The 25,801-nt window shown below is 41.2% G+C and overlaps 1 protein-coding gene across 1 annotated transcript; it reads left to right on the forward strand.

The window, feature by feature from the left end:
• Positions 1-1,510: 1,510 nt before the first annotated feature.
• On the forward strand, positions 1,511-11,380 carry rrp36 (ribosomal RNA processing 36). The gene is made up of 8 exons (XM_017683048.2): positions 1,511-1,628; positions 2,157-2,595; positions 2,689-2,824; positions 2,917-2,983; positions 3,066-3,170; positions 3,265-3,339; positions 3,428-3,545; positions 11,008-11,380. The coding sequence occupies exons 2-8, from the start codon at positions 2,169-2,171 to the stop codon at positions 11,148-11,150; spliced, it is 1,071 nt and encodes a 356-aa protein (XP_017538537.1). The 5' UTR covers positions 1,511-1,628; positions 2,157-2,168; the 3' UTR covers positions 11,151-11,380.
• The last annotated feature ends 14,421 nt before the right edge of the window (positions 11,381-25,801 follow it).

Genomic DNA, 25,801 nt, shown 5'->3' on the forward strand with positions numbered 1-25,801 from the left:
TTATAGCCTCATAATTGCACCAAGTAGAAGTCCAGAGCTGACTAAGAGTGATTATTAAAAACGAATTTGCCATTTAATAAACAGTTTCAAAACAAATCAAGGGTTGTTGTGAGATTGCACAGTTTAAGGAATAAAACATTAATGTTGGTCCTTCGGTGTATCATGTGTGCTCCTGTTAATTTGTGGCTTGTTAACATGCTCACCAAATATCAACGATAAATTTACTGGAACCACCAAGAACACAACAGATTTTAAAAGCAACCAATGTGGGCTTTATTCTAATAACAGCTCTGGAATTTTGTGGATATTCTATTGTGGTAACTTGTTCAGTCTCAAAGAATTTCCATTACAAACAAACAAACAAATAAAAGATTATACTTCAATTTAAATTTATAACCATACAAAATTTCAAAGGTTTGCTCCAAGTAATTTTTAAGTTATGATTCTTTGAAGCTTGCCCAACTCAAAGACTAAACTGAGCTAGAATGTTAAATATTAAAAAAGAAACATAAATAAATAATACTACCTTTAATAAAATGGTGCCGAGCTTCTGGAGCATTATAAAGCTTATTTAGAAAAGCTGTATTTGATTTTTATTGTGCACCTTAGTCAAAAATGTAATCATTAAAAAAAAGATAAAACCGTTAAGGAGTATCTAATTATCATTTCGCATGCATGAGTTTTTTTATCCATCATGGAAAAACCCATGTCATCCCCCCAATGTCCCTTCAGGGACTTAGTATTCCACCTTGTGGTATGTCTAATTCTTATGCCAGCCCAGTGACCACGCAGTGGCAGAGAACGTGTAGACAGCGGAATTACCGCTCTGCAAAGTCTTCCGGGTTTCTCATACGCTAGAGGGCGCTCCCGAGCGAGTCCAAAATTATATGGAGCATTTAAGCAAAAATCATAGTTTATGCTTAAACATTTTTAATGTAAAATAATCTTTTTAACAAATTTTTGAATAACATAAACATATTAACAGCGCTGTTATATTTTTAAAAATTTTAAAGGTTTCGAATTCGAGCCACAGGAGTTTAAAACGGCGCCTCATGCTCATGACGTCAGAGAGCGCGAACAACCAATCAGCTGCTCCGCTCGCCAGCCAATCAGCTCTCAGTAGCAGTAATGCCCGCCTTCTGCTGCCCATAAACCCGGTATAAAGGTATATATAACCTAACTAAGTAAGTCTTTGCTTTTTAGTGAATACATCCTTCTACTTGCCCAAAAACGTTCAAGGCGAGTGATTGTGGGTTTAGACAAAGCATTAATGTCATGAAGTTATTTTGAGAAGTGACGGCCTATTTCAAAGGCAAAAAAAAGAAAAGAATCAACAGAATAAGTTAATTTATTCAGATTTTATTTGTAGTTCTAACATATTCAGTGTGTTTTTTTACTCACTTCTTTCTCTCCCACAACGTCATTCCTTAATTCTACAGCTTTAAATACACGCAAACGGACCATTATGCAAATTAGGTGATGACCTAGCCAATAGCAGCCAATAGCTGCTTTCCTTACTGAAGAGTTGGCAGCACTGGTTGAGCATATTATGCAGTCCACATGGGAACGACTACGAAGCTGTGATGAGCTGTGCTAACGTGATACGTTAATTTCAGCCACATTCTACTGTAAGTCCACCTGGGGGTTAATACTCCCTTAGGCTACATGTGCACGTTTAAGAAAGTTATATTTTATTATAGATATGTGGAACTGTAAGTTTGCATACTTTGTTTTAAGTGTGACACCTACAGGCCTCTCATAAGCACCGACCTCTGACTGAGAATTACGCCGAAATGGTCGCACGGTCTGGGCTGTACCTAGAATTCTGAGCTAAGCTAACTGGAAAGCTGTAGCTACTTTAGCAACTGTCTCTAATTATTTACACACTGTATGTGGCTGTTTCAGTAATGACAAAATAATGGTTAAACACTATCATATGCAGTTAGTTATGTGCATTTACTAGTATAAATAGTAGTTTGTTATATTTTTCGTTGGCTAACGGTCTTGGCTAGTTGGCTAGCTACATCGCGGGGCTCTTGGCTAGCTATTAAGCAAACAAAGTTAGCCTTGTTTAGCTAACTAAAGTTATCTGAGATACACGTGGTAGATTATGTCTTGTACCCCAAATATTAACTCTATTTATTTTGTTTTCCAAGCTTCCTAGTACGATGGCTGCCAGGAATAAACAAACCGGTCTGAAACAACGTTTGAGTCGCAGTGATGCAGGCCACGGTCAGACCATTAAAAAGGTCAATAAAACTCGTGCCATAACAAAAGCGATGCCCATGTTGGAAGAAAACAGGTCTGCCGTCGAAGAGGATGCCGTGGAAATGGAGAGAAACTTTGCGTTATTCAATAAAAGAAATGTAATGCTAGCGCCAGAAGACGGGAAGGGTGAAGAGGAAAGGAATCCTGGGGCTTCGGACGATGAACATGTTGAGGAGGAGGAGGATGTGAAAGAAGAACGGTACATGAAGAGTAGTGGTGATATGAGTGGGTCAGATGATGATTCTTATTACTATGCAACAGACTCCAGACCATCGGAGGATAACGGTGTCGCTGCGAAGTTGCACACAAGTGATGAGTTACAAAGAGGTAATGAAGAGATTTTACAGAAATCTAGTACTAGCTGTTTCATTCACGTAGACATGTGGAAATTATATATTTATCAATGCATTTTTTAAACAGGACTGTCAACACTGTCTTTTGAGGAGATTATAAGACTGCAAAACAAAGTGGGGACTAAGGCATATAATAAGATTGCTTACGGGACAATGCATAACAAACAGACTGCAGAACCTGTGAAACGACTGAACAAACACAGGTTATAAGGATCCTTATTTACCTGCATGATCTTTTAACAACGATAAAAAATCTGCCCTTTTGTCTTCACGTCAGTTCCTTGTGTTTTCACAGACCCGATGAGATTTCTGCTAAAAAATCGGTTCCTTTTCTCAGAAAAGTTGTGCCCGTTAAGAAAACTGTAAGTAAAAAAAAAAAAAGTACTCTAGTGTGACTAAACATGCAGAGACTGTTTTAGATTCTGTGTTATATGCATTTTCCAGATCTTAAGGGATCCTCGTTTTGATGACCTATCTGGTGACTTCAGACCGGAAGTGTTCAAGCAGACCTACAAATTCATTGATGAAATCAGACAACGAGAAGCACAGGTTTACTTAAGATCTTGAAAGACTGGCTAATTTCTGTCCCCTGTTATTCTTGGGTCTATGTTGCTCTTATTCAAATCCTATTAATCTCTTTCAGACGGTGATGAAAAAGCTGAAGAAAGTAAAATCAAATACTAAAAGAGAAAAATTGAAATCGTTGCTTAAGAGAATGGTAAGAATGAATGCTCTGTCAAAAATGCACTTTACATGTTGTGATGAATCGGAAGAATGTATGTGTGTTTGGTGTGTATGTTTTACAGGAGAACCAAGAACGTGCCCAGAAAAAACAGGAGCAACAGAGGGAGAAGGAACTTCAATTTAAGAGGAAACAGAGAGAACTAGTAGGACAAGGACACAGACCTTTTTACTTGAAGAAATGTAAGTCTGGTCATGGCAAACTATTCTCTTAATTTTGTGTGGTGATGCATATTTTTTGTATTTATTGGCCAGTGACTTTTTTTTTTTTTATGAAAACTTTAGGGATGGCTCAAATCATTTTAAATATTCTATTGCTTGTTAGTTATGTTGACATATGGTTCTTTGGTTCTTACTTACTATTTGGGATCTTCTTTCAAGCCACAAAAATCTGCCTAAACTGTAACACATACACACAAATACACACACACACACACACAAACACACACACGTTTTTAAGCCGCTTCTGCCCTAGGGTCACACGGGTGGGGGATGCTGGAGCCTATCCCAGCGGTCATTGGGTGGAACACACATACAACAAATCTCAAATAATTGTCAAATGGTTGTTGTTAATATTCAATTCAACTTTGTCATTATAGTGAAAGTTATACAGTATAACGAAACACTATCGGGCTACTTTTCCTGTGCAGTAATAAGAGATAAATAGCAAACAGTGCAAAGACAAAAGACGAGACAAAATGCGCATAGTCAGTAAATACAAGTATCGAACGTAGACAAAATGTCCATAGGCAAAGGTTATAACAGGTATATTGGACGTATAGACAGTATGTGCATAGTCAGATATTCAAGTGCATCAGATATATAGGCAGAAATGTGCATGGTGAATTGCAGTACAGTAAATGCAGAGGTACTAGTGGTGTAAAAAGAGATGTAAACAGTGATCTGTATATAAAGTGTACAGTGCAGGTAGAGAGTAGCAGCATAATGTTCAGGGAACATCTTAAGCAAAGAGTTACAGTATAAATATACTTGAAATAAGGCTTAGTCAGAGATGAAGTGCACAGCATATAGTCCTCTGAGCTTGTGGAGCTCAGTGTGTAGTGTGCTGCGTGATCAGGCTGATCAGTAACAGATCAATGCTGCCAGTGTGACCAGTTTGACAGCTCGGGATAGAAACTGTTCTTGAGCCTGGTGGTTCTCTAGCTCAGATGTTCCGGTACCTCTTTTCGGAGGGCAGAGGTTGGAACAAGGGGTGGCTGGCATGTGTGGGGTCCGAGGATATGTTGATGGCTTTCCCCTTACATCGCTTGTCATATATGTTCTCTATGGTTGGGAGGACAGCTGTGGTGATGTGTAGAGCAGTTTTGACCATCCTCTGCAGGGCCTTGCGTTCAGCAGTAGTAGTGCTGCTGTACCAGACGGAGATGCAGTTGGTCAAGGTGCTCTCCACTGTGGCTCTGTAGAAGTTGGAGAGGAGCTGTTGTGTCAGGTTACTTACTTGATCCTTAGTTGAAGTAGAGGCTGATACTGATACTAATCATTTTTAATATAATCAAATATTAGAACAGAGAATAAAGGATTGAGAAGAGTAGTAAACGTTTAAATGAAAGTGAAAGTAAAACTCGAACAAAAACAAGCAAATAAAGTCATAAATATAAACTAGTAAGTTATCAAATGAAGCGTCTAATGATGTTGTGTTAGCAGCAGTTCAAAAAGATGAGGTGGCAATGAATCCTGTGCTAACTTTCGCCCTCCTAGTGGCAGTATTGTGTGATGGCGAGAGTCCTAACTAGTGGGTGGAATTCAGTACATCTAAATCAGGGGGACTGATAAAACTAAAATTAAATGAAACAGTTGCTGGCTTGAGTGAAGGTGGTTAGCAATTAAAGGTTTAAAATGGTGACACCAGCCTGCAGAGCTTTAGAGTAAAACATTTCCAGCTGACTGGTGCATTCTAGCTAAAAGCGTTTAATGAACTGTGAAAACCTGCTATCAGCTCTTGACGGAATTTGTATGTGTATATAAGTTTTATGTAATTAGAAATAACCCTATTTAACAGCGACATGTTGGTAACGTGTACATTAGCGCCAACAGCTTCTCTGCCTTGACAAAAATGCTGCTGAATGTTGTTTTACACCTGAATTTCTCAAGTCATTTTTCTCATACACGTGTTCAAGCTTAAATTTCTGAGCATCAGACTCTGCTGGAGTTTAGGAAATGTTAGTCATTCATGTGGTAGCAGTGGTTAAACCGTGGATTTCTTGGCTTGGTTGAATCAATACAAGACCTTGCTGCTGTCTCATACTGCTGACCAACAGAGGCGCACCACAAGTGGGGCTGGTGGATATGCTATTCTAATAATAATAATAATAATAATAATAATACATTTTATTTAGTAATGGCGCCTTTCAAAGCACTCAAGGACACCTTACAACGGTTAAAAGAAGAATGGTAGAGTATAAAAGAGGATAAAAAACAAATAAACAGATAAACAAATCAACATACATTCAAATACTTTCAACCAGACGAGAAACAAGACAAACAGAGAAAAGTGAAGATGAGGAATCAGGAGTATACAAGTGTGAATAGATGGGTTTTAAGCCGAGATTTGAAGGTAGTTAGACAATCAATATTGCGAATTTGGGTAGGAAGGGTGTTCCAGAGAGATGGGGCAGAGTGGCTGAAGGCTCTAGTTCCCACGGTGGACAAGCGGACTGGAGGGAGAGTGAGCTGGCCAGCTGACGAGGATCGGAGGGTGCGAGCAGGACTGTATGTCTTAAGGAGATCAGAGATATAAGAGGGAGCAAGTCCATGTAGAGCTTTGAATGTAGTTAGTAAGATTTTATACTGGATCCAGTAGTTGACAGGGAGCCAGTGGAGCTCTTTAAGGACAGGGGTGATATGTTCGGTTACAGGCGACCTGGAGATGATCCTAGCTGCTGAATTTTGAACTAACTGGAGTCTATGTAAGTGTTTCTGAGGTAAGCCGAAAAGAATAGAATTACAGTAGTCTAGTCTCGATGTTACTAATGCATGGACCAGAATAGCTGTGCAGGATTGGCTGAGGAATGGACGCAGTCTGTTAATGTTCCTAAGATGGAAGTAGGCTGAGCGTGTGATATTGGAAATGTGTGTTTTGAAGGAGAGATGGCTATCAAGAACAACTCCCAGACTTGTAACCTGGGAGGACGGAGAGACAGTGGAATGATCAAGATTCAGAGGTTATTCTGGCTATGAGGCTGCTATGCTAAAAGCTAAACAAAGCCTAAATCATGAGAAGGGACCAGTGTGGGTTTTTTTCACCCTCTTCCATATGTCTGTAAAATTTGCTTCCTTTGTAGCAACTTGAATTAAGATTGACTCTGACTCTGACTGTAACTGACTACAAAGTGAGAGGTCCCTGAAGCGTGGCTTCACAGTGGCATGTTAGACTATTTGTACCTTGCCTCCTTCACCCACTGTGTTTGCCTTTTCACAAAACACTGACGTTACAGATTTTGCCATCAGAACTTTTACTGTTTGTCAACCCACACAACCAATGTGTCGTTAAGTTACATCTACAGATGCGCATGCACACAGCCCCTAGCAGCATGCATCAGAAATGGTTCCATGGTATCAGTCACAGCTATCGGCGTCCCCATTGCCAACAGCAGTACTGCGTTGAAGAGCCTGTACCTGTAGTGATACCGATATGATATTGGTGAAGCCCATGGCGGGGTAGCGTTATGTTTTGATGTGACTGATGCTAAAGTAAGGGGCACGGAGCCTCAAACCTGTTTATTGAGATTTCTGGCAGTTGCAGAGGAAAGAAACACTGATGCTAGTGTCATGGCTGCTACCTGTATTATAGAGGTAAAGTTCAGTTTGGTCATTTGGCGAACACTTAGACCTCGGACTGAAAGCCATATTTGGGACAGATGAAATCACATTGTCAGTGGTCCCGTTGACTTGCAACCTGTGCCCTTTGAACAGTGTACTGCGTCTAGGAGGACAGTTTCCTGGGTGGCCCTCCTTGTGTAGGGATGGCTCTGTAGCTCTTAAACTTCAACTTTAAAGTTCTACTAGGCCAGAGGTCACTAAAAGGCAAACTGCGGTCCGAGTCCGCTCCCAAATGCTGTCCTATGTGGACCTGTAGCTGAAACCGATAAACTATGCAGAATTCAGTTATTTCAACGGGGTGGTCCTATTTTAATCAGCATAACTTTTCTAGCCTTTATGTGTACCATTTTAGTGGCCTGGGAGACTTGCAGACCAATCGCATGCGTTGGACAACTCCAATTCCAATGAAGTTGGGACGTTGTGTAAAACAAACAAAAACAGAATACGATGATTTGCAAATCCTTTCCAAACTATATTCAGTTGAATACAAAGACAATATATATAATGTTCAAACGGATAAACTTTATTGTTTTTTGCAAATATTCACTCATTTTGAATTTGATGCCTGCAACACATTCCAAAAGTTGAGATAGGGGCAACAAAAGGCTGGGAAAGTTGAGGAATGCTCAAAAAAACACCTGTTTGGAACATCCACAGGTGAACAGGTTAATCGGAAACAGGTGAGTGTCATAATTGGGTATAAAGGGAGCAATCCTGAAAGGCTCAGTCATTCACAAGCAAGGATCACCACTTTGTGAACAACTGTGTGAGCAAAAAGTCCAACAGTTTAAGAACAACAGATTCAGAGAATCTGGAGAAATCTCTGCAAGTAAGCGGCAAGGCAGAAAACCAACATTGAACATACATAAAGTTCAAAAGCCAGCATCTCTGATGGTATGGAGGTGTGTTAGTGCCCATGGCATGGGTAACTTGCACATCTGTGAAGGCGCCATTAATGCTGAAAGGTACATACAGGTTTTGGAGCAGCATATGCTGCCATCCAAGCAATGTCTTTCAAGAACGTCCCTGCTCATTTCAGCAAGACAATGCCAAGCCACATTCTGCACGTTACAACAGCGTGGCTTCGTGGTAAATGCGTGCAGGTACTGGACTGGCCTGCCTGCGGTCCAGACCTGTCTCCCATTGAAAATGTGTGGCGCATTAAGAACCGAAGTTGTACATCGAGCAAGAATGGGAAAGAATTCCACCTACAAAGCTCCAACAATTAGTGTCTTTAGTTCCCAAATGCTTGAGTGTTGTTAAAAAGAAAGGTGATGTAACACAGTGGTAAACATGCCCCTGTCCCAACTTCTTTGGAACTTGTTGCAGGCATCAAATTCAAAACGAGTGAATATATGCAAAAAACAAAGTTTAAACGTTTGAACATTAAATATCTTGTCTTTTATAGTGTATTCAATTGAATGTAAGTTGAAAATGATTTGCAAATCATCGTATTCTGCTTTTATTTGTTTTACACAACGTCCCAACTTCATTGGGGTTGTAAATGTCACACATGACGCTAGTAAGCCATTTAGATCTGTGCATTACAACAAGCACTGAGATTCAATTGAGTGAAGCGCGCACACACGGGAGGGGCTTTGTACAGCGGTTGGAGAAGAAAGTGCGTCAGAGGGAAGTTATTTCACATGTTCTTCTCTTTAAAAAGAGAGAACTGACACTGTAAAATTATTAATGAATTGTACTTTGATTTGACATTCAGTTGTTGACTGTATAAGATATAACTACTAGACTACTTCACTAAACAGTCAGTCATAATGCAAGTTAGCCATTATGATATTTCACACCTTTGCTTGACAATTTTCTTTAAGTGGGCCTTAATGAATGTTAATTCATTGATCAGGGCCTTCGTCGTCTTCATCACTGCATTTAATAATTGTATAGAAAAACCTTGAACTAGCCAAATAAAATAACCTGATAAAATGAAAACATAAATGAATTAAAATGAAATAAAATGATAATCCTAATATGATGCACCCTTACGTTGCATTTACACTGTTTTGGCTTATCAATGCATCACAGTGTATCCCGTTTGTTTTTAATAGAAAACAGCCAGGCAGTGCATGATGTGCAAGTGTGGGGAATATAGCACGTAGAAAAGCTGAGCAGAGCCGAACTTTATGCAGATTAATCCAGCCAACCCAATGCATCTACTCAATCAGGAGCTAGTGTTTGTGTGATTCATGTTTGTAGATCAAGGTGTGAAACATGGGTCCCCTTTAACACTAGTCCTCCTGAGATTTCAAGATCCTCAGGACATCACCCCTCCTTCTTGCCAGCAATTAGCAGGACCATACATCACCCTTTATTATGTAAATTCACAGAGGAGGACTGAGACAGCAGCTCTGTGTGTGAACCTTGTTTGCTGGCTAGTTCACTTCGACCTTGCCAACAGTATGAACGACTGACTGAACAAACTAACGAAACGAAATTAAACTCGTACAAGGAAATGTTGAAATTGTTAAACTGAAACAAGGAAATACTAGGAGTGTGTTTTATTTACACAATGAACAACGGAAATGCACAAGTAATTTCACCAAGTAAACGCCAAGAAATGGGTTGCAGTTTGTCTTTTGACGTAAATGGGTAAAAATAGCTGTCAATCAAAACAGGATTCAGCCTTTCGTCTGATCCTTCAATCATTTTGCAGAAGCTCCGCGTCCAGACCCGCCCACAGCTCCATTCACCACAGAGACGCTCTGCGTTCGGGGGGGGGACAAAATCGTGGCATTCATCCAATGAGCGGCGAGTTTCGAAGCAATGAAAAAACGTCCCGTTTGAATGAGCGGTCCTGTTGAAGTGAAAAGACACTCAGCTTTTAACGCATTTGTAGTGAATGAAATGTTAACACAACTGAACATATTTGACATTTTAGGGCAAGCTGAGCTTCCCTTGCAGTCTTAGAGAAATCGCCACTGCTCCGTCCGTCGTTACTACGCGCCCTTGAATTATAACTTTTGAAACACGATTCTACAGATTCTCCGTCGCGCTGTCGGATCGGTAACATATACACTCGGGTTGTTACTTGAAGTTCACCTTCAAGTTGTCATGTTAGGTGCTTTGGGAGCTGTAGGAGCTTTCTCTGGGCATGGGGGGTTTCCACTTCCACCGCACTCCATATCATTATCAAGACAATGGGCGTTAATCGCTTCACAGCAGGGGAGTGGGCTACATGGTCGCTGGTTTCCCTTACGAAAATTTTCGTAGCTCGCGGAAGATTAGTGTTAAATGTTCCCATGCAACAAGAAATACCAGTGGCAAAAGATAATATAATTGAACACAACTGTTTACCTCCTAAATTAAAATCTTAGCAGGAAACAATAGGTTGGATAATAATAAACCAAAAAGACTGTTAACCACAAGTGGTAATCAACAAATTTAATCCTAATCTTTCCTATTAACTTATTATCTGAAACTAATGTTATTACCTTGCATACTACATTGACTTTCTGATTATTAAAAAAAACAGAAGCATTACTTATGTAAATATTGACTACGTTTTCGCAAAGACCTATCTCAGTAACATTGACACCTGCTGGATACATTTTGCACTGCACTAAGAGACCTGCTTATTTATGGATAAATATGAAACATAATGAATGTTTGTTCTCAAAACAGCATTACAACACTTGTTCCCAAATACCAACAAGTATTTAGAGAAAGTAAAATGCTATTTGGATCAGCCATAATAACATTTTTGGTGTTGCTCAGTAAACGAGTGTTGAGAATTTACCATAAGAGTGATAAATGTTCATTTTACATGTTTTTGTACTTTACCTTTCTTAAGCTGATAAGAAGAAGTTGGAATTGGGTGAGAAGTACAACGAACTGAAAAAGAGTGGGAAGCTGGAGAACTTCTTGAGCAAGAAACGGAAACGCAATGCCATTAAGGATCGCAGGAAGCTGCCCTATCAGCATAAGAAAAACTGAAAATGGACCACTTAAGTCGTCTGAATGCAACCCTTATGCCTGTTATCGGCCAGCCTTTGTGTGACATGATGCAGACTCCTGAAAATAGAAACTGTACTGAGAGCTAATGTTCCCTGCACAACAGTATGTTATGAGACAAGGACCAGGTGAGATGATGTTTTCTCTAGTGAGAACTGTGTAAAATGCAATATTTTGATATTGTCCCTGCTTATGATAAATTGTAAAAAGAACATGCCTGTGTGGATTTTTTTGGAATCATTTTAATGCATTACTGTTTTAAACCTAGCACTAGATGAATCTGTTTGTTGCTAAATATATTATTTATGCAAAATATAGAATATATTGCTGAACTAAGCATGGCATATTGCCTATAGAACCTGCAGATTCCTGATTGGTCCCACAGCACTTGTGGCCCTATAATACTACTTATGGTATTAGATCTGAGATGAAAGCTAGATGAGATGACCGTGTACTTGTGTTTGCTGTCTGTGGGATTTCCTGTTGGTGTTACAGGGACAGGATTAGTACAAACATAATGCACAGATGCTTTGTATTGGTATTCCATATGAGCAGATACTTGGGGTCCAATGCTCAGTCAGGTCAAATATAAAAAAGGGCCACAAAAAGCTTTTTCAAAGATTTGCTGTTGTATATTGTTAATGCAAATCTAAAGTGTGTAATTTCTTGCATTATAAGCAATGTATTTTTGAAAATCTTAATATTACAATTCCCTAGTCTTGTGCAGGTCAAGAGTAAGAATCCTTGTCCCATAAACCAGGTCTAAATGTCAACGTTTCTGGACACTGAAATCAAGGCTGTTTATATTTTTTGCCCCTCTGCTTTAGCCTTCAGCCACAAGAGCATTAGTGAGGTCAGGTAGTGATGTCGGATGATTCTGTCTGGATCCCAAACACCGCTTGAAGTAACCAAAGATACACTGCCTGGCCCAAAAAAAGGTGACTACCTGGATTTAAAAAAGCAAATAAGTAAGAGCCTCCCATTAGATAATTGCTGAATAAGTTACTGCTCAGCTGGCAATAAGTTATTTAATCCTAACTTATGCAGTGAGTAGCTTCTAATTTGTTAAACAACCATGCTGAAAGATGCATCCTGTGGTCGTGGAAAAGATGTTGATCTGTTTCAGAAGGGTCAAATTATTAGCATGCATCAAGCAGAGAAAACATCTAAGGAGATTGCTGTAACTACTAAAATAGGGTTAACTGTCGCATGCATTATTAAAAAGTGGAAGGACAGTGGGGAAACATCTTTGAGGAAGGAATGTGGTCGGAAAAAAATTTTGAATTATCGTGATTGACGATCACTTAAACGATTGGTGAAATCAAATTGTAGAAAATTGCATCAGGGGAAAAAGAGAGGTGGCTGAAGTGATGCACCCCTCATGCCTAGTGCGTACCATACAAGCCTGTGGGGGCAGTGCTATGATCTGGGGTTGCTGCAGTTGGTCAGGTCTAGGTTAAGTGATGTTATGTGCCCAAAGAATGAGGTCAGCTTCTACCTGAATATACTGAACGACCAGGTTATTCCATCAATGGATTTTCACTGATGGCATGGGCATATTCCAAGATGACATTGCCAGGATTCATCAGGCTCAAATTGTGAAAGAGTGGTTCAGGTAGTATGAGACATCATTTTCACAAATGGATTGGCCACCACAGAGTCCAGACCTGAACCCCATTGAGAATCTTTGGGATGTGAGAAGACTTTGGGAGAAGACTTTGCACAGTGGTCCAAATCTCCCATCTTCAACATAAGATCTTGGGGAAAAATTAATGTGACTCTGGACAGAAATAAATGTCATATTGCAAAAGCTTGTGGAAGCGATGCCACAATGAATGCATGCCAAAACTAAAGGCAGTCCAACAAAATATTAGACTGTGTGACCTTTTTTTTTTGGCCAGGCAGTGTATCTGATAGTGCTCTGTCATTCCAGAGGAGGTAATACTGTGGAGCTTTATACCACTGTATATAGGTGTATGTACAGTAGCTGAATTCACCGTTGAGAAAAAGTGTCTGCAAATGTTATGACATATAATGAATATTTTTGCAAATTATTAAATACATGCATAAAATTGCTATATGAACAACAAATACTTTTCATATTTTTACTACTTAATTAGGCTGCTGTTTTATCAACTTTCTTTGATGTTAAAGAAACGAGTAAGAGAATCAGAACTTCATGTTGATGGTTCCCCACAGCTAGAGACTTAGAGCTTAGACGTGTAGGAAGGTTAAAGGCCTCACTTAAACTTTAAATTACATTTGCATATACTAAACCGGACAAATGCCGCAATATATTTTAATTTGCTGCTCCTTGTACAACCATAGTCCATCACTTAGTACATACAGAGTTAGTATACCACAAATTTAAATAACAAAGTCAAATTTATTTACAACTTTTTTACAACAGGTGTTGTCATAAAGCATAAAAACATAATCTGGGTCCAAGCCCGCATGAGCAAGCCAAGGGCAGCAGTGGTAAGGAAAAACTTGAGAACAAGGGGAAAACAACCTTAAATCAAGACTCAAAAGGCAACCCATTCTCTTCTGGTTGACACTGGATAGCAAAACAAAAACATGAGCAATGAGCAGAGGAAAAACAAGCCACCCTGTCACTGGACAGAAGTATTGATTTTAATTTTAGATACTGTAATAAGTCAGCACTTTGTGATCTAAGTAGGCATGACAGATCACAAGAGATCATAACAACGAAGGAGTTTAAAGTTGTGCGGATTTTCAAATTCTGGATGAAAGCAGTGTTCTGTTGAGCAAATCTGAAGGCGTTTACGAAGTGCACTCAGGGTCATTAGCTTCACGCTCTGAGCACCACTTTCCACTCAAACCATAACATTCCTCTCTCAAACATTATAATCTTCTCTCAAACAATTTAACACAAAATTAATTCCATAGAAATGTACATTACTGACACCAAATCAATGGCTCTGCATTAAAAAGCTAGGGCTTTGTTGCATTTTACTGACATGGAATGAGTACTAATTTAAATCCATGAATATTAATTCTTAACACTAATATTATTAATGCAAATATTAATAAGAACATTGTTATTAATATTTAACCTGTCTGTGGAAACTCTGGTTCATCATCATCATCGTCGTTAACCGTTTAATCCAGATAGGGTCGCGGTAGCAGTTGGGAGAGCAGAGAATCCCAGATGACCCTGTCCCCCGCAAGTTCCTCCAGCTCATTCCCAGGGACCCCAAGCCGCTCCCAGGCCAACTTCGAGATGTAATCCCTCCAGCGGGTCCTAGGTCTTATGGTACACCCCCACCGGGAGGCGTCCAGGGGGCATACGAATCAGATGCCTGAGCCACCTCAGCTGGCTCCTCTCAGTGTGGAGGAGTAGCAGCTCTACTCCGAGCTCCTCCCACATGGCCGAGCTCCTCACCCTATCAAATAGAGTGTAGCCTGCCACCCTGCAAAGAAACCTCATTTGCCATATGGCTCAGCTCCCTCTTCACCACTACAGTCCGGTACAGTGACCACATTACTGCTGCTGCTGTTCCAGCCTGCGGCCGATCTCACAATCCCTCTTCCCATCACTCGTGAACAAGACCCCGAGATACTTAAACTCCACCTGGGGCAAGTCCTTTGGGGGTGCTGATCCGCATACCAACCGCTTCACACTCAGCTGCACACCGCTCCATTGAGTGCTGAAGGCATCCATGTGATTCAGCCAAAAGAACAACATCGTCTGCAAATAGCAGAGACGCCACCCTCTGGCCTCCACACATAATGCCCTCCTGTCCTTGGCTATGCCTTGACACCCTGTCCATGAATCTCACGAACAAGAGTGGAGACACAACCCTTCCAGAGTCCAACGCTAACACTGAACGGGAACAACTTAATGCTGAGTATACGAACATAGCTCTCACTCTGGGAGTACACAGATCGAATGGCCCAGAGTAGTAGTCCCGGTACTCCATACTCCCGGAAGACCTCCCACAAGATATCTCGGTAAACCCGGTCGTAAGCCTTCTCCAAATCCACAAAATGCTTAGACTGGGTTGGTAAACTCCCATGCCCCCTCAACAGTCCGCGAGAGGGTGAAAAGCTGGTGCATTGTTCCACAGCCGGGACGGAATCAGAAGAGCTTGCCGACTACCTGATCTCCACCAGGGAAATGGAGCTTGACCCGCCAGAGGCCTCTGGCCCTGACTCCTGTGAGGGAGGCATGTCTCCAGGATTAAGGAGTTCTTCAAATTGCTCCTTCCACTGACTGACAATGTCCTCATTTGAAGTCATAGTTTCTCCACCCTTGCCAAATACAGCTTGGGCGCAGTCACCCCGACTGCTCCTGAGTCGGCGGACAGTTGTCCAGACCCTCCTTGAAGCCGACCGAAAGCCTTTTTCCATGACTTCGCCAAGCTCCTCCCATGCCCTGGATTTTGCTTCTGCCGACGTTGTGGCTGCCACCTTTGTCACCTGTTGGTACCTCTCTGCTGAGTCGGGGGGGCCTTTGGGCCATCCAGTCCTATCACCACTGGTGTCCACCAGGGGGTTCTGGGGTTACAACCCCGACAGGCACTCACAAGCTTTTGGCCACAGCTAAGTCCGGCAGCTCTGGTACCATGTACACTTATGAACATCCTTGTGTTCGAACTCTAGTTCAATTTATACAAAACTGTTCCTCAATATCTCCAGTTAAAATAGGATTGTCTAGCTGCTCTGTATCATTGTATGCAGATGATACCTTTTTTCTTTCAGAAATTCAAAACTCACTCCCTGATACAATTCAGATTTTTAAGAATTTCATATCCATTTCTGTTTTTAAAATTAATCTAAGAAAGTCAGCATTAATGCTTATCAATACAGAAAAGGACTAGGTGACACTACCCCAAGAAATTTCCATTGCTAGTCAAGTAACATATTTAACCTATAAAAATTTCCATTGCTCCAATTGTCAAAATAAAATTTATATTTTTGAAAACCATAGAAGACAACATTAAAAGATGGTCTACTTCCTTACTAGATGAATGTTTTACCATGCATACGTTTTATTAATCCAATGCTACTCCTACTTCTCCTTGGGTTTTGGTCTAAGATGAATTCCTAAATTACCAAATATTTTTGGAATTGAAAGCGTCCACAAATAAGATCTACATTACAGCTAGGCAAATCTAAAAGTGGGTGGCCCTATCCTAAAAGAAAAAAAACTTTCCAAAAAAAGTTGGGATGCTGTGCAAAATAAAAATAAAAACAAAATGCAATAATGTGCAAATCATTTAAACCCAATATTTCGTTAAAAATAGTACAAACATGCCAAAAACACATTCCAACAAAAGGTGGGACGAGGGCACCTAAAGGCTTATGAAGTTGTATAATACTAAAAAAACATCTGATTTTTAATTGGCAACAGGTCAGTAATGTGATTGGGTATAAAAAAGCATCTCAGAGAGACGGAGTCTTTCAGAAGTAAAGATGAGGAGGGCTCACAACTGTGAAAGACTGCACAATCAAATAGTGCAACTGCTTTTCATCTTCTATTGTACATACAGTGAACAAAAATATAAACGCAAAATTTTTGTTTTTCATGAACTGACCTCCAAGATCTAAGACTTTTTCTATGTACACAAAAGGCCCTTTTCTCTCAAATATTTTCCACATGTGTCTATATATGTGGCAGTGAGAACTTCTCCTTTGCTGAGTTAATCCATCCACCTCACAGGTGTGGCATATCAAGATGCTGATTAGACAGCATGATTATTGCACATGTGTGCCTTAGCCTGGCCACGATAAAAGGCCACTCTAAAATGTGCAGTTTTATCACACAGCACAATGCCACAGATATCACAAGTTTTGAGGGAGTGTGCAATTGGCATGCTGATTGCAGGAATATCCACCAGAGCTGTTGTCCATGAATTGAATGTTCATTTCTCTACCATAAGCCATCTCCAAAGGCATTTCAGAGAATTTGGCAGTACATCCAACCGGCCTCATAACCGCAGACCACGTGTAACCACACCAGCCCAGGACCTCCACATCCAGCATCTTCACCTCCAAGATCGTCTGAGACTAGCCACCCGGACAGCTGCTGCAACAACCGGTTTGCATAACCAAAGAATTTCTGCACAAACTGTCAGAAACCATCTCAGGGAAGCTCATTTGCATGCTCGTCATCCTCATCGGGGTCTCCACTTGACTGCAGTTCATCATCGTAACCAACTTGAGTGGGCAAACACTCACATTCAATGGTGTCTGGCATGTTGGAGAGGTGTTCTCTTCACAGATGAATCTTGGTTTTCACTATACAAGGCAGATGGCAGACTGCATGTATGGCATTGTGTGGGTGAGCAGTGAGTGGCAGTGAGGTTATGGTATGGTCAGGCGTATGTTATGGACAACGAACACAGGTGCATTTTATGGATGGCATTTTGAGTGCACAGAGATACAGTGATGAGATCCTGAGGCCCATTGTTGTGCCATTCATCCACAACCATCACCTCATGTTGTAGCATGATAATGCTCAGTCCCATGTTGCAAGGATCTGTACCCAATTCTCGGAAGCTGAAAACATCCCAGTTCTTGCATGGCCAGTATACTCACTGGACATGTCACGCATTGAGCATGTTTGGGATGCTCTGGATACTGTATACGAGAGCATGTTCCAGTTCCTGCCAATATCTAGCAACTTTGCACAGCCATTGAAGAGGAGTGGACCAACATTCCACAGGCCACAATCAACAACCTGATCAACTCTATGCGAAGGAGATGTGTTGCATTGCCTGAGGCAAATGGTGGTCACACCAGATACTGACTGGTTTTCTGATTCCCCCTGAGGGGAAGTGGAAAAGTGTGCTCTGGTCTGACAATCAACATTTGAAATTCTTTTTGGAAACCGTGGACACTGTGTCTTCTAGACTAAAGACCACTTAGCTTATACCATGATGGTATAAGGGTGCATTGGTACACGTGGCTTGTGTAACCTGCCCATCTGTGAAGGCACCATTAATGCTGAACGATGTTTTGGCAACATATGCTACCATCCATGACATGTTTTTCAGGGAAGGCCTTGCCAATTTCAGATAGACAATGCCAATGTACAACCACAGAATGGCTCCATATTAACAGAGTCCAGGTGCTAAACTGACCTGTCTGCAGTCCAGATCTGTGAGCACTGAAAACATTTGGCACATTATGAAATGAAAAATATGATAAAGCAGACGCTGAACTGTTGAGCAGCTGAAATCAACCAAGAATGTGAAAACATTTCTCTTTCAAAACTACAGCAACTGGTCTCCTCAGTTCCTGAACACTTACAGAGTGCTGTAAAAAGAAGAGGTGATGTAACACAGTGGTAAACCTGAGCCTGTCCCAACTTTTTTGGAACATGTTGTTGCCATTAAATTCAAATTGGGCAAATATTTTTTTCAAAAAACAATACATTTTCTCAGTTTCAACATTTAATATGTTGTCTTTGTGCTATTTTTCTTTAAAAATAAAGTTTACACGATTTGCATATTATTGCATTCTATTTTTATTTACATTCTCCACAGCATCACAGCTGTCTTGGAAATGGGATTGTACAATTGGTCATTCACTTTGCAGGCCATTAAGCACTGGCTTGACCAAACTCTAACCTTCTTGAAGACATCAATGGCAGCAATTCTCTGTGATCTTTTGAGGAACTGATTGCACATTATGGGATACCTAAGCATTCTTTATTCTTTTATTTTAGACTTAGATCCGCATTGAAATCACATGTCAAATGGAGCTCAGACTTGAAAGACCATCAAATAATTAGTTGGATCACAGAGGCTTCCAAAAGAATAGTATCATTTATCATTTATGTCTTATACAGTATCTCACAAATGTGAGTACAACCTTCACATTTCTGCAAATATTTTATTCTATCTTTTCATGGGATGACACTATATAAATTAAACTTGGATCTAACTTAAAGTAGTCAGTGTACAGCTTGTATAGCAGTACAGATTTACTGTCCTTTGAAAATAACTCAACATGCAGCCCTTAATGTCTAAATAGCTGGCAACACAATTGAGTACATCTCACAGTGAACATGTCCAAATTGTGCTCAAATTGCCAATATTTTTGTGTGACCATCATTATTATCTAGCATTGCCTTAACCCTCTTGGGCATGGAATTCACCAGAGCTGCACAGGTTGCTACTGGAATCCTCTTCCACTCCTCCATTCAAGATTCAAGAGTTTTATTGTCATATGCACAGCAGAACAGGCAGTTAAACTATACAATGAAATTCTTACTTTGCTGTTTCTCCATTCACCAAATATAAAATAAAAATTTATATAGAATATAAATTTAAAAAGCAGTAGTAAAAAGTAAAAGCAAAAATGTACAGTATGTGCAAAGTTGAAATTAAAGTTACACGTGCGTATGTGCAAATAGCAGCTGTCATAAAGTGCATCAAGTAACAGATCTAAACAGTAAACAGTAGTGTTCTGTGCAAGTAACAGATGTAAACAGTATTGTTCTAACAGTAGCAGTACAGTGTAGTTTAGGTGCAGTTATTGAGTGCAAGATTAAACCAGTTCAGAATGTGGAGGGGGGAAGAGGTAGTAAGTGAGGTATTCACCAACCTGATGGCCTGTGAATAGAAACTGTTGGTCAGGCTTGCAGTCCTGGACTTCACACTCCTGTAATGTCTGCCTGAAGGTAGGAGTGTGAACAGTCTGTGCTGGGGGTGTGTACTGTCCCTGATGATGTTGTGGGCCCTCCTGATGACCCTGGCGTGATAAATGTCCTGTAGTGAGGGGAAGGCTGCTCCTGAGATGGACTGTGCAGTTTTGATCACACGCTGAAGAGCCTTCCTGTCCTGAGCAGTGCAGTTTCTTTCTGTACATTTAAAATATATCCTAAAGTTAAAATAAGTAATAAATAGCGTTGGTTGCAGGAGGAACACACAAAACGTCTGCCACGGTGGGCGCCATCTTGGAAATGATGACATCATGATGACATCACGGAGCTGGTGGATGTTAGACACTTTGCGCTACTCCTGCTTCCGCTTGAGGATGCCCCACAGGAGCTCAATTGGGTTTAGATCTGGAGACATACTTGGTCAGTCCATTACCTTTACCTTCAGCTTCCTCAACAAGGCAGTTGTGAAGGTCTTGTTTGGGGTCGTTATCGTTTTGGAAAACTAAGGTTTCCTAAGGAAACTGCTTCAGAATGTCACAGTACATGTTGGAATTCTTATTGCCCTCAATGAACCGCAGCTCCTCAGTGCCGGCAGCACTCATGCAGTTCCAGACCATGATGCTACCACCATGCTTGACTGTAGGCAAGAGACAGTTGTCTTGGTACTCCTCATCAGGGTGCCACCACACATGCTGAACACCATCTGAGTCAAACAAGTTTGTCTTGGTCTCGTTAGACCACAGGACATGGATCCAGTAATCCATGTTCTTGGACTGCTTGTCTTCAGCAAATTGTTTGTGGGCTATCTTGTGCGTCAGCTTCAGAAGAGGCTTCCTTCTGGGACAACGGCCATGGAGACTGAGTTGATGCACTGTGTGGTGTATAGTCTGAGCACTGACAGGCTGACCTCTCACTTCTTCAGTCTCTGCAGAGATGTTGGCAGCACTCGTGTCTATTTTTTGAAGCCTCTGGATATGATGCTGAACATGTGGACTCAACTTCTTTGGTTGACCCTAGCGTTCTTTGTAGAGAGCAACAATTCTCTCCACAAAACCATGAGGTGCCATGTTGAATATCCAGTGGCCAGTATGAGAGAATTGTACCCAAAACAACAAATTTACATGACACATGTCACATGACACCAAGGAGGAACAATGACACAATTGGGCACAATTTGGGCACGTTCACTGTGAGTTGTGTTGCCAGCTATTTAGACATTAATGGCTGTGTGTTATTTTCAGAGGACAGTAAATCCATACTGCTGTACAAGCTGTTCATTTCTATAGTGTTGTCCCATTAAAAGATATAATAAAATATTTGCACAAATGTGAGAGGTGTATTCACTTTTGTGAGATACTGTATATCTGTAAATATTTCTGGGCAAAAGGAATTGGATAGAGTCAAGGAACAGAGGGGGAAGCAGGTAAACTGGGAAATTGTATGGGCTACTGTTTATAGGGCTTCACATAACCCCAATCATGAGTTCATCCAACTGAAAATAAGCCATAAGGCTTATCTGACTCCCAGGGTAAGATACAGTACTTGATGGGCTTAAGTTTAAGTACCCCTTCTGTATTTTCTGTCCACATGGGACTTTGGGGACTTTCATGCACATTATGTTGTACTGCCCAAAAGTTTATGCTTCCCCATGGACACTGAATGAGAACTCTAAATTCCCCATTACGGAAAATATGGCTGGCTGGCTTAACGGCAGCATTGGCTACTCCCTCACAACCTGTCCATGCGGCACTGGCTGTATACCTTATTGCATATCTGGAACTCTCATCTGCAAGAATGAGCAATGCTGCCCCTAGAACTCTTGATACATGGTTCACAGACTATCTAAAGTCAGGACCTTCGTGCTCGCTTAACCATATGCTGTGTTTAAGTTGGGAATGATGTAATTAAATTTTTATGTTAAGTGAATGAATAGATAATAAATAATTAACACAGATTACTTCTTGAAGGTAAATAATACATACATAATATATAAATAATAATAGAATTTCACTTATTGTTTTTCCAACTTAGTTCAGATCCTGTTCCCTTGTGAGATTTAAAACTAAAATACATTTCCTTTACCACTGTAGGTCGCAGAGACATGGACAAGTGAAAAACATATACATTTCTTTTGTGATATTCCAAAGCACAACTGAAACACAAAGAGTATTAAGACATTCAGACAAACCAATTACAGAACAGATGGCATGGATACAAAGTAGATATTGGTGGTTCAAAAACAATTAGAAAATACAGAAGAACAAATGCTCTGTGGAGTACTGCAACATGTCTTCAACATGAGCCTGAGTCTCCAGAGGGTCCCTATGATGTGGAAGACGTGCTGCATTGTTCCTGTTCTGAAAACGCTGGGACCGAGTGACGTCAAGGACTACAGGCCAGTGGCACTGACATCCCACGTCATGAAGACCATCAAGAGGCTTGTCTTGGATCAGCTCCGGCCCATGGTCCAGCCACTTCTAAACCCCCTCCACTTCGCCTATCAGCCCTGTCTGGGAGTTGAGGACGCCATCATCTACCTGCTCAACCAAGTCTATGCTTACCTGGATAAGATAGATAGATAGATAGATTCAACTTTATTGTCATTACTCAGTACAAGTTACATGGCAACGAAATGCAGTTAGCATCTACCAGAAGTGCAAATAGTAGCAAATAGTGCAAAAAGAGAGTGTGCAAGTGTGCAATAAATAGGCATAGTGCAACATTACAGTATATAGAATAAATTACTTATAGATATGCAAAAAAATAGATTATAGATGTGTAGATATATACATGAACATGTTGGAGATGTACACTGTATAGAATAACTGTTGCGATGTGTTATTTACATGGCAGTAGAATGATACATTTGTGCAGTGGTAATAATGATGAATAAAATAAAACAACAGCTCTGATTGGTGAGTGTAGTATGAAAGGCAGTGTTCATAGTCCGCTGTGTGCAGTATGAGTGGTAGTGTTATCAGCGAGGTGTGGAGTTCAGCAGAGTGATTGTGGAGGGAAAGAAGCTGGACCTGAGCCGACTGGTTCTGGCCCGGATGCTCTTGTATCTCCTCCCGGATGGAAGTAGGTTGAACAGTTTGTGGTTGGGGTGAGAGGGGTCCTTAATGATGCTGTGTGCTCTGCGCACACAGCGCTGGTGGTGAATGTCTTTGATGGCAGGGAGCTGCATGCCTGTGATGCGCTGAGCAGTCCTTACTACCCTCTGCAGGGATTTCCTTTCCGCCACAGTGGAGCTACTGTACCACACGGTCACACAGTTGGTCAGTATGCTCTCGATGGTGCATCTGTAAAAATTTGTGAGGATCTGAGGAGACAGCCGGTCTTGTTTTAGTCTCCTCAGGAAGTAAAGACGCTGCTGTGCCTTCTTGATGAGATGGGAGGTGTTGAAGGACCATGAAAGGTCTGCCGAGATGTGGATTCCCAGGAACCTAAAGCTGGACACACGTTCTACCTCTGCTCCGTTGATGTAGACAGGAGAGTGTGTGCAGCCCTTGGTTTTCCGATAGTCCACGATGAGTTCTTTGGTTTTGCCTGTGTTCAGGATGAGGTTGTTGGTGGTGCACCAGGAAGTCAGGTGCTGGATCTCCTCCCTGTAGGCCGATTCATCGTTGTTCCTGATGTGGCCAACCACTGTGGTGTCGTCTGCAAACTTGATGAAGATGTTAGATGTGTGCAGAGGAACACAATCGTGGGTGAACAGGGAGAAGAGCAGAGGGCTCAGCACACAGCCTTGCGGCACACCAGTGTTCAGGGTGATGGTGGTAGACATATGACTGCCCAATCTCACAGACTGGGGTCGGTCTGTCAGGAATTCCAAAACCCAGTTACACATGGGGGTGCATAAGCCAGCCAGCACTGTGAGGGTCAAGTTATTTGACTTCTCTGGTGCATTCAATACCATTCGGCCTGCTCTTCTGGGTGATAAGCTCACAATGATGCAAGTAGATGCCCCTCCTCGTGTCCTGGATTGTTGACTACTTGACTGGCAGACCACAGTATGTATGCCTGCAGCACTGTGTGTCGGACAGAGTGGTCAGCAACATTGGTGTCCCGCAGGGAGCTCTCCTCTCTCCCCTCCTCTTCAGCCTCTACACCACAGACTTCAGTTATTGCACAGAGACTTGCCACCTTCAGAATTTTTCTGATGACTCTGCAATAGTTGGATGTATCAGCAGGGGTGATGAGAATGAGTACAGGGCGACGGTGAAGGACTTTGTCGCACGGTGCGAGCTGAATCATCTGCAGCTCAACGCAACAAAGACAAAGGAACTGGTGGTGGACCTGAGGAAGCACAAGGCACCGGTGACCCCTGTGTCCATCAAGGGGTTCAGTGTGGACATTGTGGAGGATTACAAATATCTGGGAGTGTATTTTGACAATAAACTGGACTGGGCTAAGAACACTGATGCCCTCTACAGAAAGGGCCAAAGCCGTCTCTATTTCCTAAAGCGCCTGAGGTCCTTCAACATCTGCTGGACTATGCTCAGGATATTCTATGAGTCTGTGGTGGCAAGTGCTATCCTCTAAGATGTTGCATGCTGGGCAAGCAGGCTGAGCGTGGCAGACGCCAACAGACCCAACAAACTGATCCACAAGGCCAGTGATGTTGTGGGTGTGCAGCTGGACTTGTAGACTTGTGGACTGATGGCAGTGTCGGAGAGGAGGATGCTGTCTAAGCTGCAGGCCATTATGGACAATGGCTCCCACCCACTCTACAACACAGTGATGAGACACAGGAGCTCATTTAGTGCAAGACTCATTCTACCAAAATGCACCACAGAGTGCCACAGGAAGTCATTCTTACCTGTGGATATCAAACTCTATAACTCCTCCCTCTATGTACAATAACTCAGAGGTTTATTACAGTATGTCTCATATTTATTATGACAGTCACTGCCACTTTGTATTTGTAAGAATTTAAACTTGTACATAATGCACATTTCTCTTTTTTGTCTTAAATTATTGAAGTGTTTATTCTTTTACATAAATGGTTGCACCTGTAAAAACTGCAATTTCCCTCTGGGATCAATAACATATTCTGATTCTGATATTCTGTAAACTGTTTCATTGAGACAACCTTTCTCTGGCTTGTTTTGACTTAGCATTTTATATATGTGTAAATCTGATGCCAATCAGAGTGTTGTAAGTTAAATATCTCAGAATTATCTAACTGAATCTAAGGTCATGACTTGAGTGCTCCTTTGTGGAAAACCTTGCTTTTAACATCGTCCTCATAGTCAAAATGAGGGAAAACATAAGGAAAATAAAAACTGCTGACTTGAGTAGGTTTACAAGGCAGAATCTGTTAGAAGTTTACTTGTGACAATTTAGAATACTGTCAGAATTGGATTCTGCTGTTCATGTCAAATGGATTTCCTTACAATGTTGTTCTTTGCAAAAACTTCTGTACAGTTGCATTCCTTTAATAAAGCACTCAAATCCAGGCTGGAGAAAAACAACCAGGCAATAATTTAAATATAAACATTTTTAATTATGTATATATTTGTAAAAAAGTCAACAAATTACTAGTTAAGTTAGTAACTAAAACTTACTTTACTATATTTGCTATACTTCAAAGAAATAATGTCCAAGCAAGACAAACATTACATCACATTGTAACGGGGAGCGATGAGGCAGACGCATACACTGAGATAAGCAAGATTTATTAAGGGCAAATCCAGGGTCATGGTCAAGACTGTCCAGGTTCATATAACCAACACAGATAGATCTGGGTGCAGACATGAAGAGAAATACAAACACCCAACAGATTCATACAACACAGAGCTTACAACAAAGACTGATACATGAAACAAAGACCGGCCAACACAAGGGGCAAACACAGGGCTTAAGTACACAGGGAAAACGAGGGACAGGTGCAAACAATGAGGGGCAGCATTACAAAACAAGGGGCAGGACTACAGACACCAAAACAAACGCACATGGACTAAACCAAAACACGAACACATGGACAGGACTGGGA

This window comes from Pygocentrus nattereri, chromosome 15 (genome assembly GCF_015220715.1).
Source record: "Pygocentrus nattereri isolate fPygNat1 chromosome 15, fPygNat1.pri, whole genome shotgun sequence".
Classification (NCBI taxonomy): Eukaryota; Metazoa; Chordata; class Actinopteri; order Characiformes; family Serrasalmidae; genus Pygocentrus; species Pygocentrus nattereri.

Bases quoted from the DNA above. Each gene is read 5' to 3' on its own strand.
- rrp36 (XM_017683048.2), top strand. From the start codon at position 2,169: ATGGCTGCCAGGAATAAACAAACCGGTCTGAAACAACGTTTGAGTCGC. The intron at 2,825-2,916 runs GTTATAAGGATC...GTGTTTTCACAG, and splicing joins AAACGACTGAACAAACACAG to ACCCGATGAGATTTCTGCTA. The intron at 3,340-3,427 runs GTAAGAATGAAT...TATGTTTTACAG, and splicing joins AATCGTTGCTTAAGAGAATG to GAGAACCAAGAACGTGCCCA.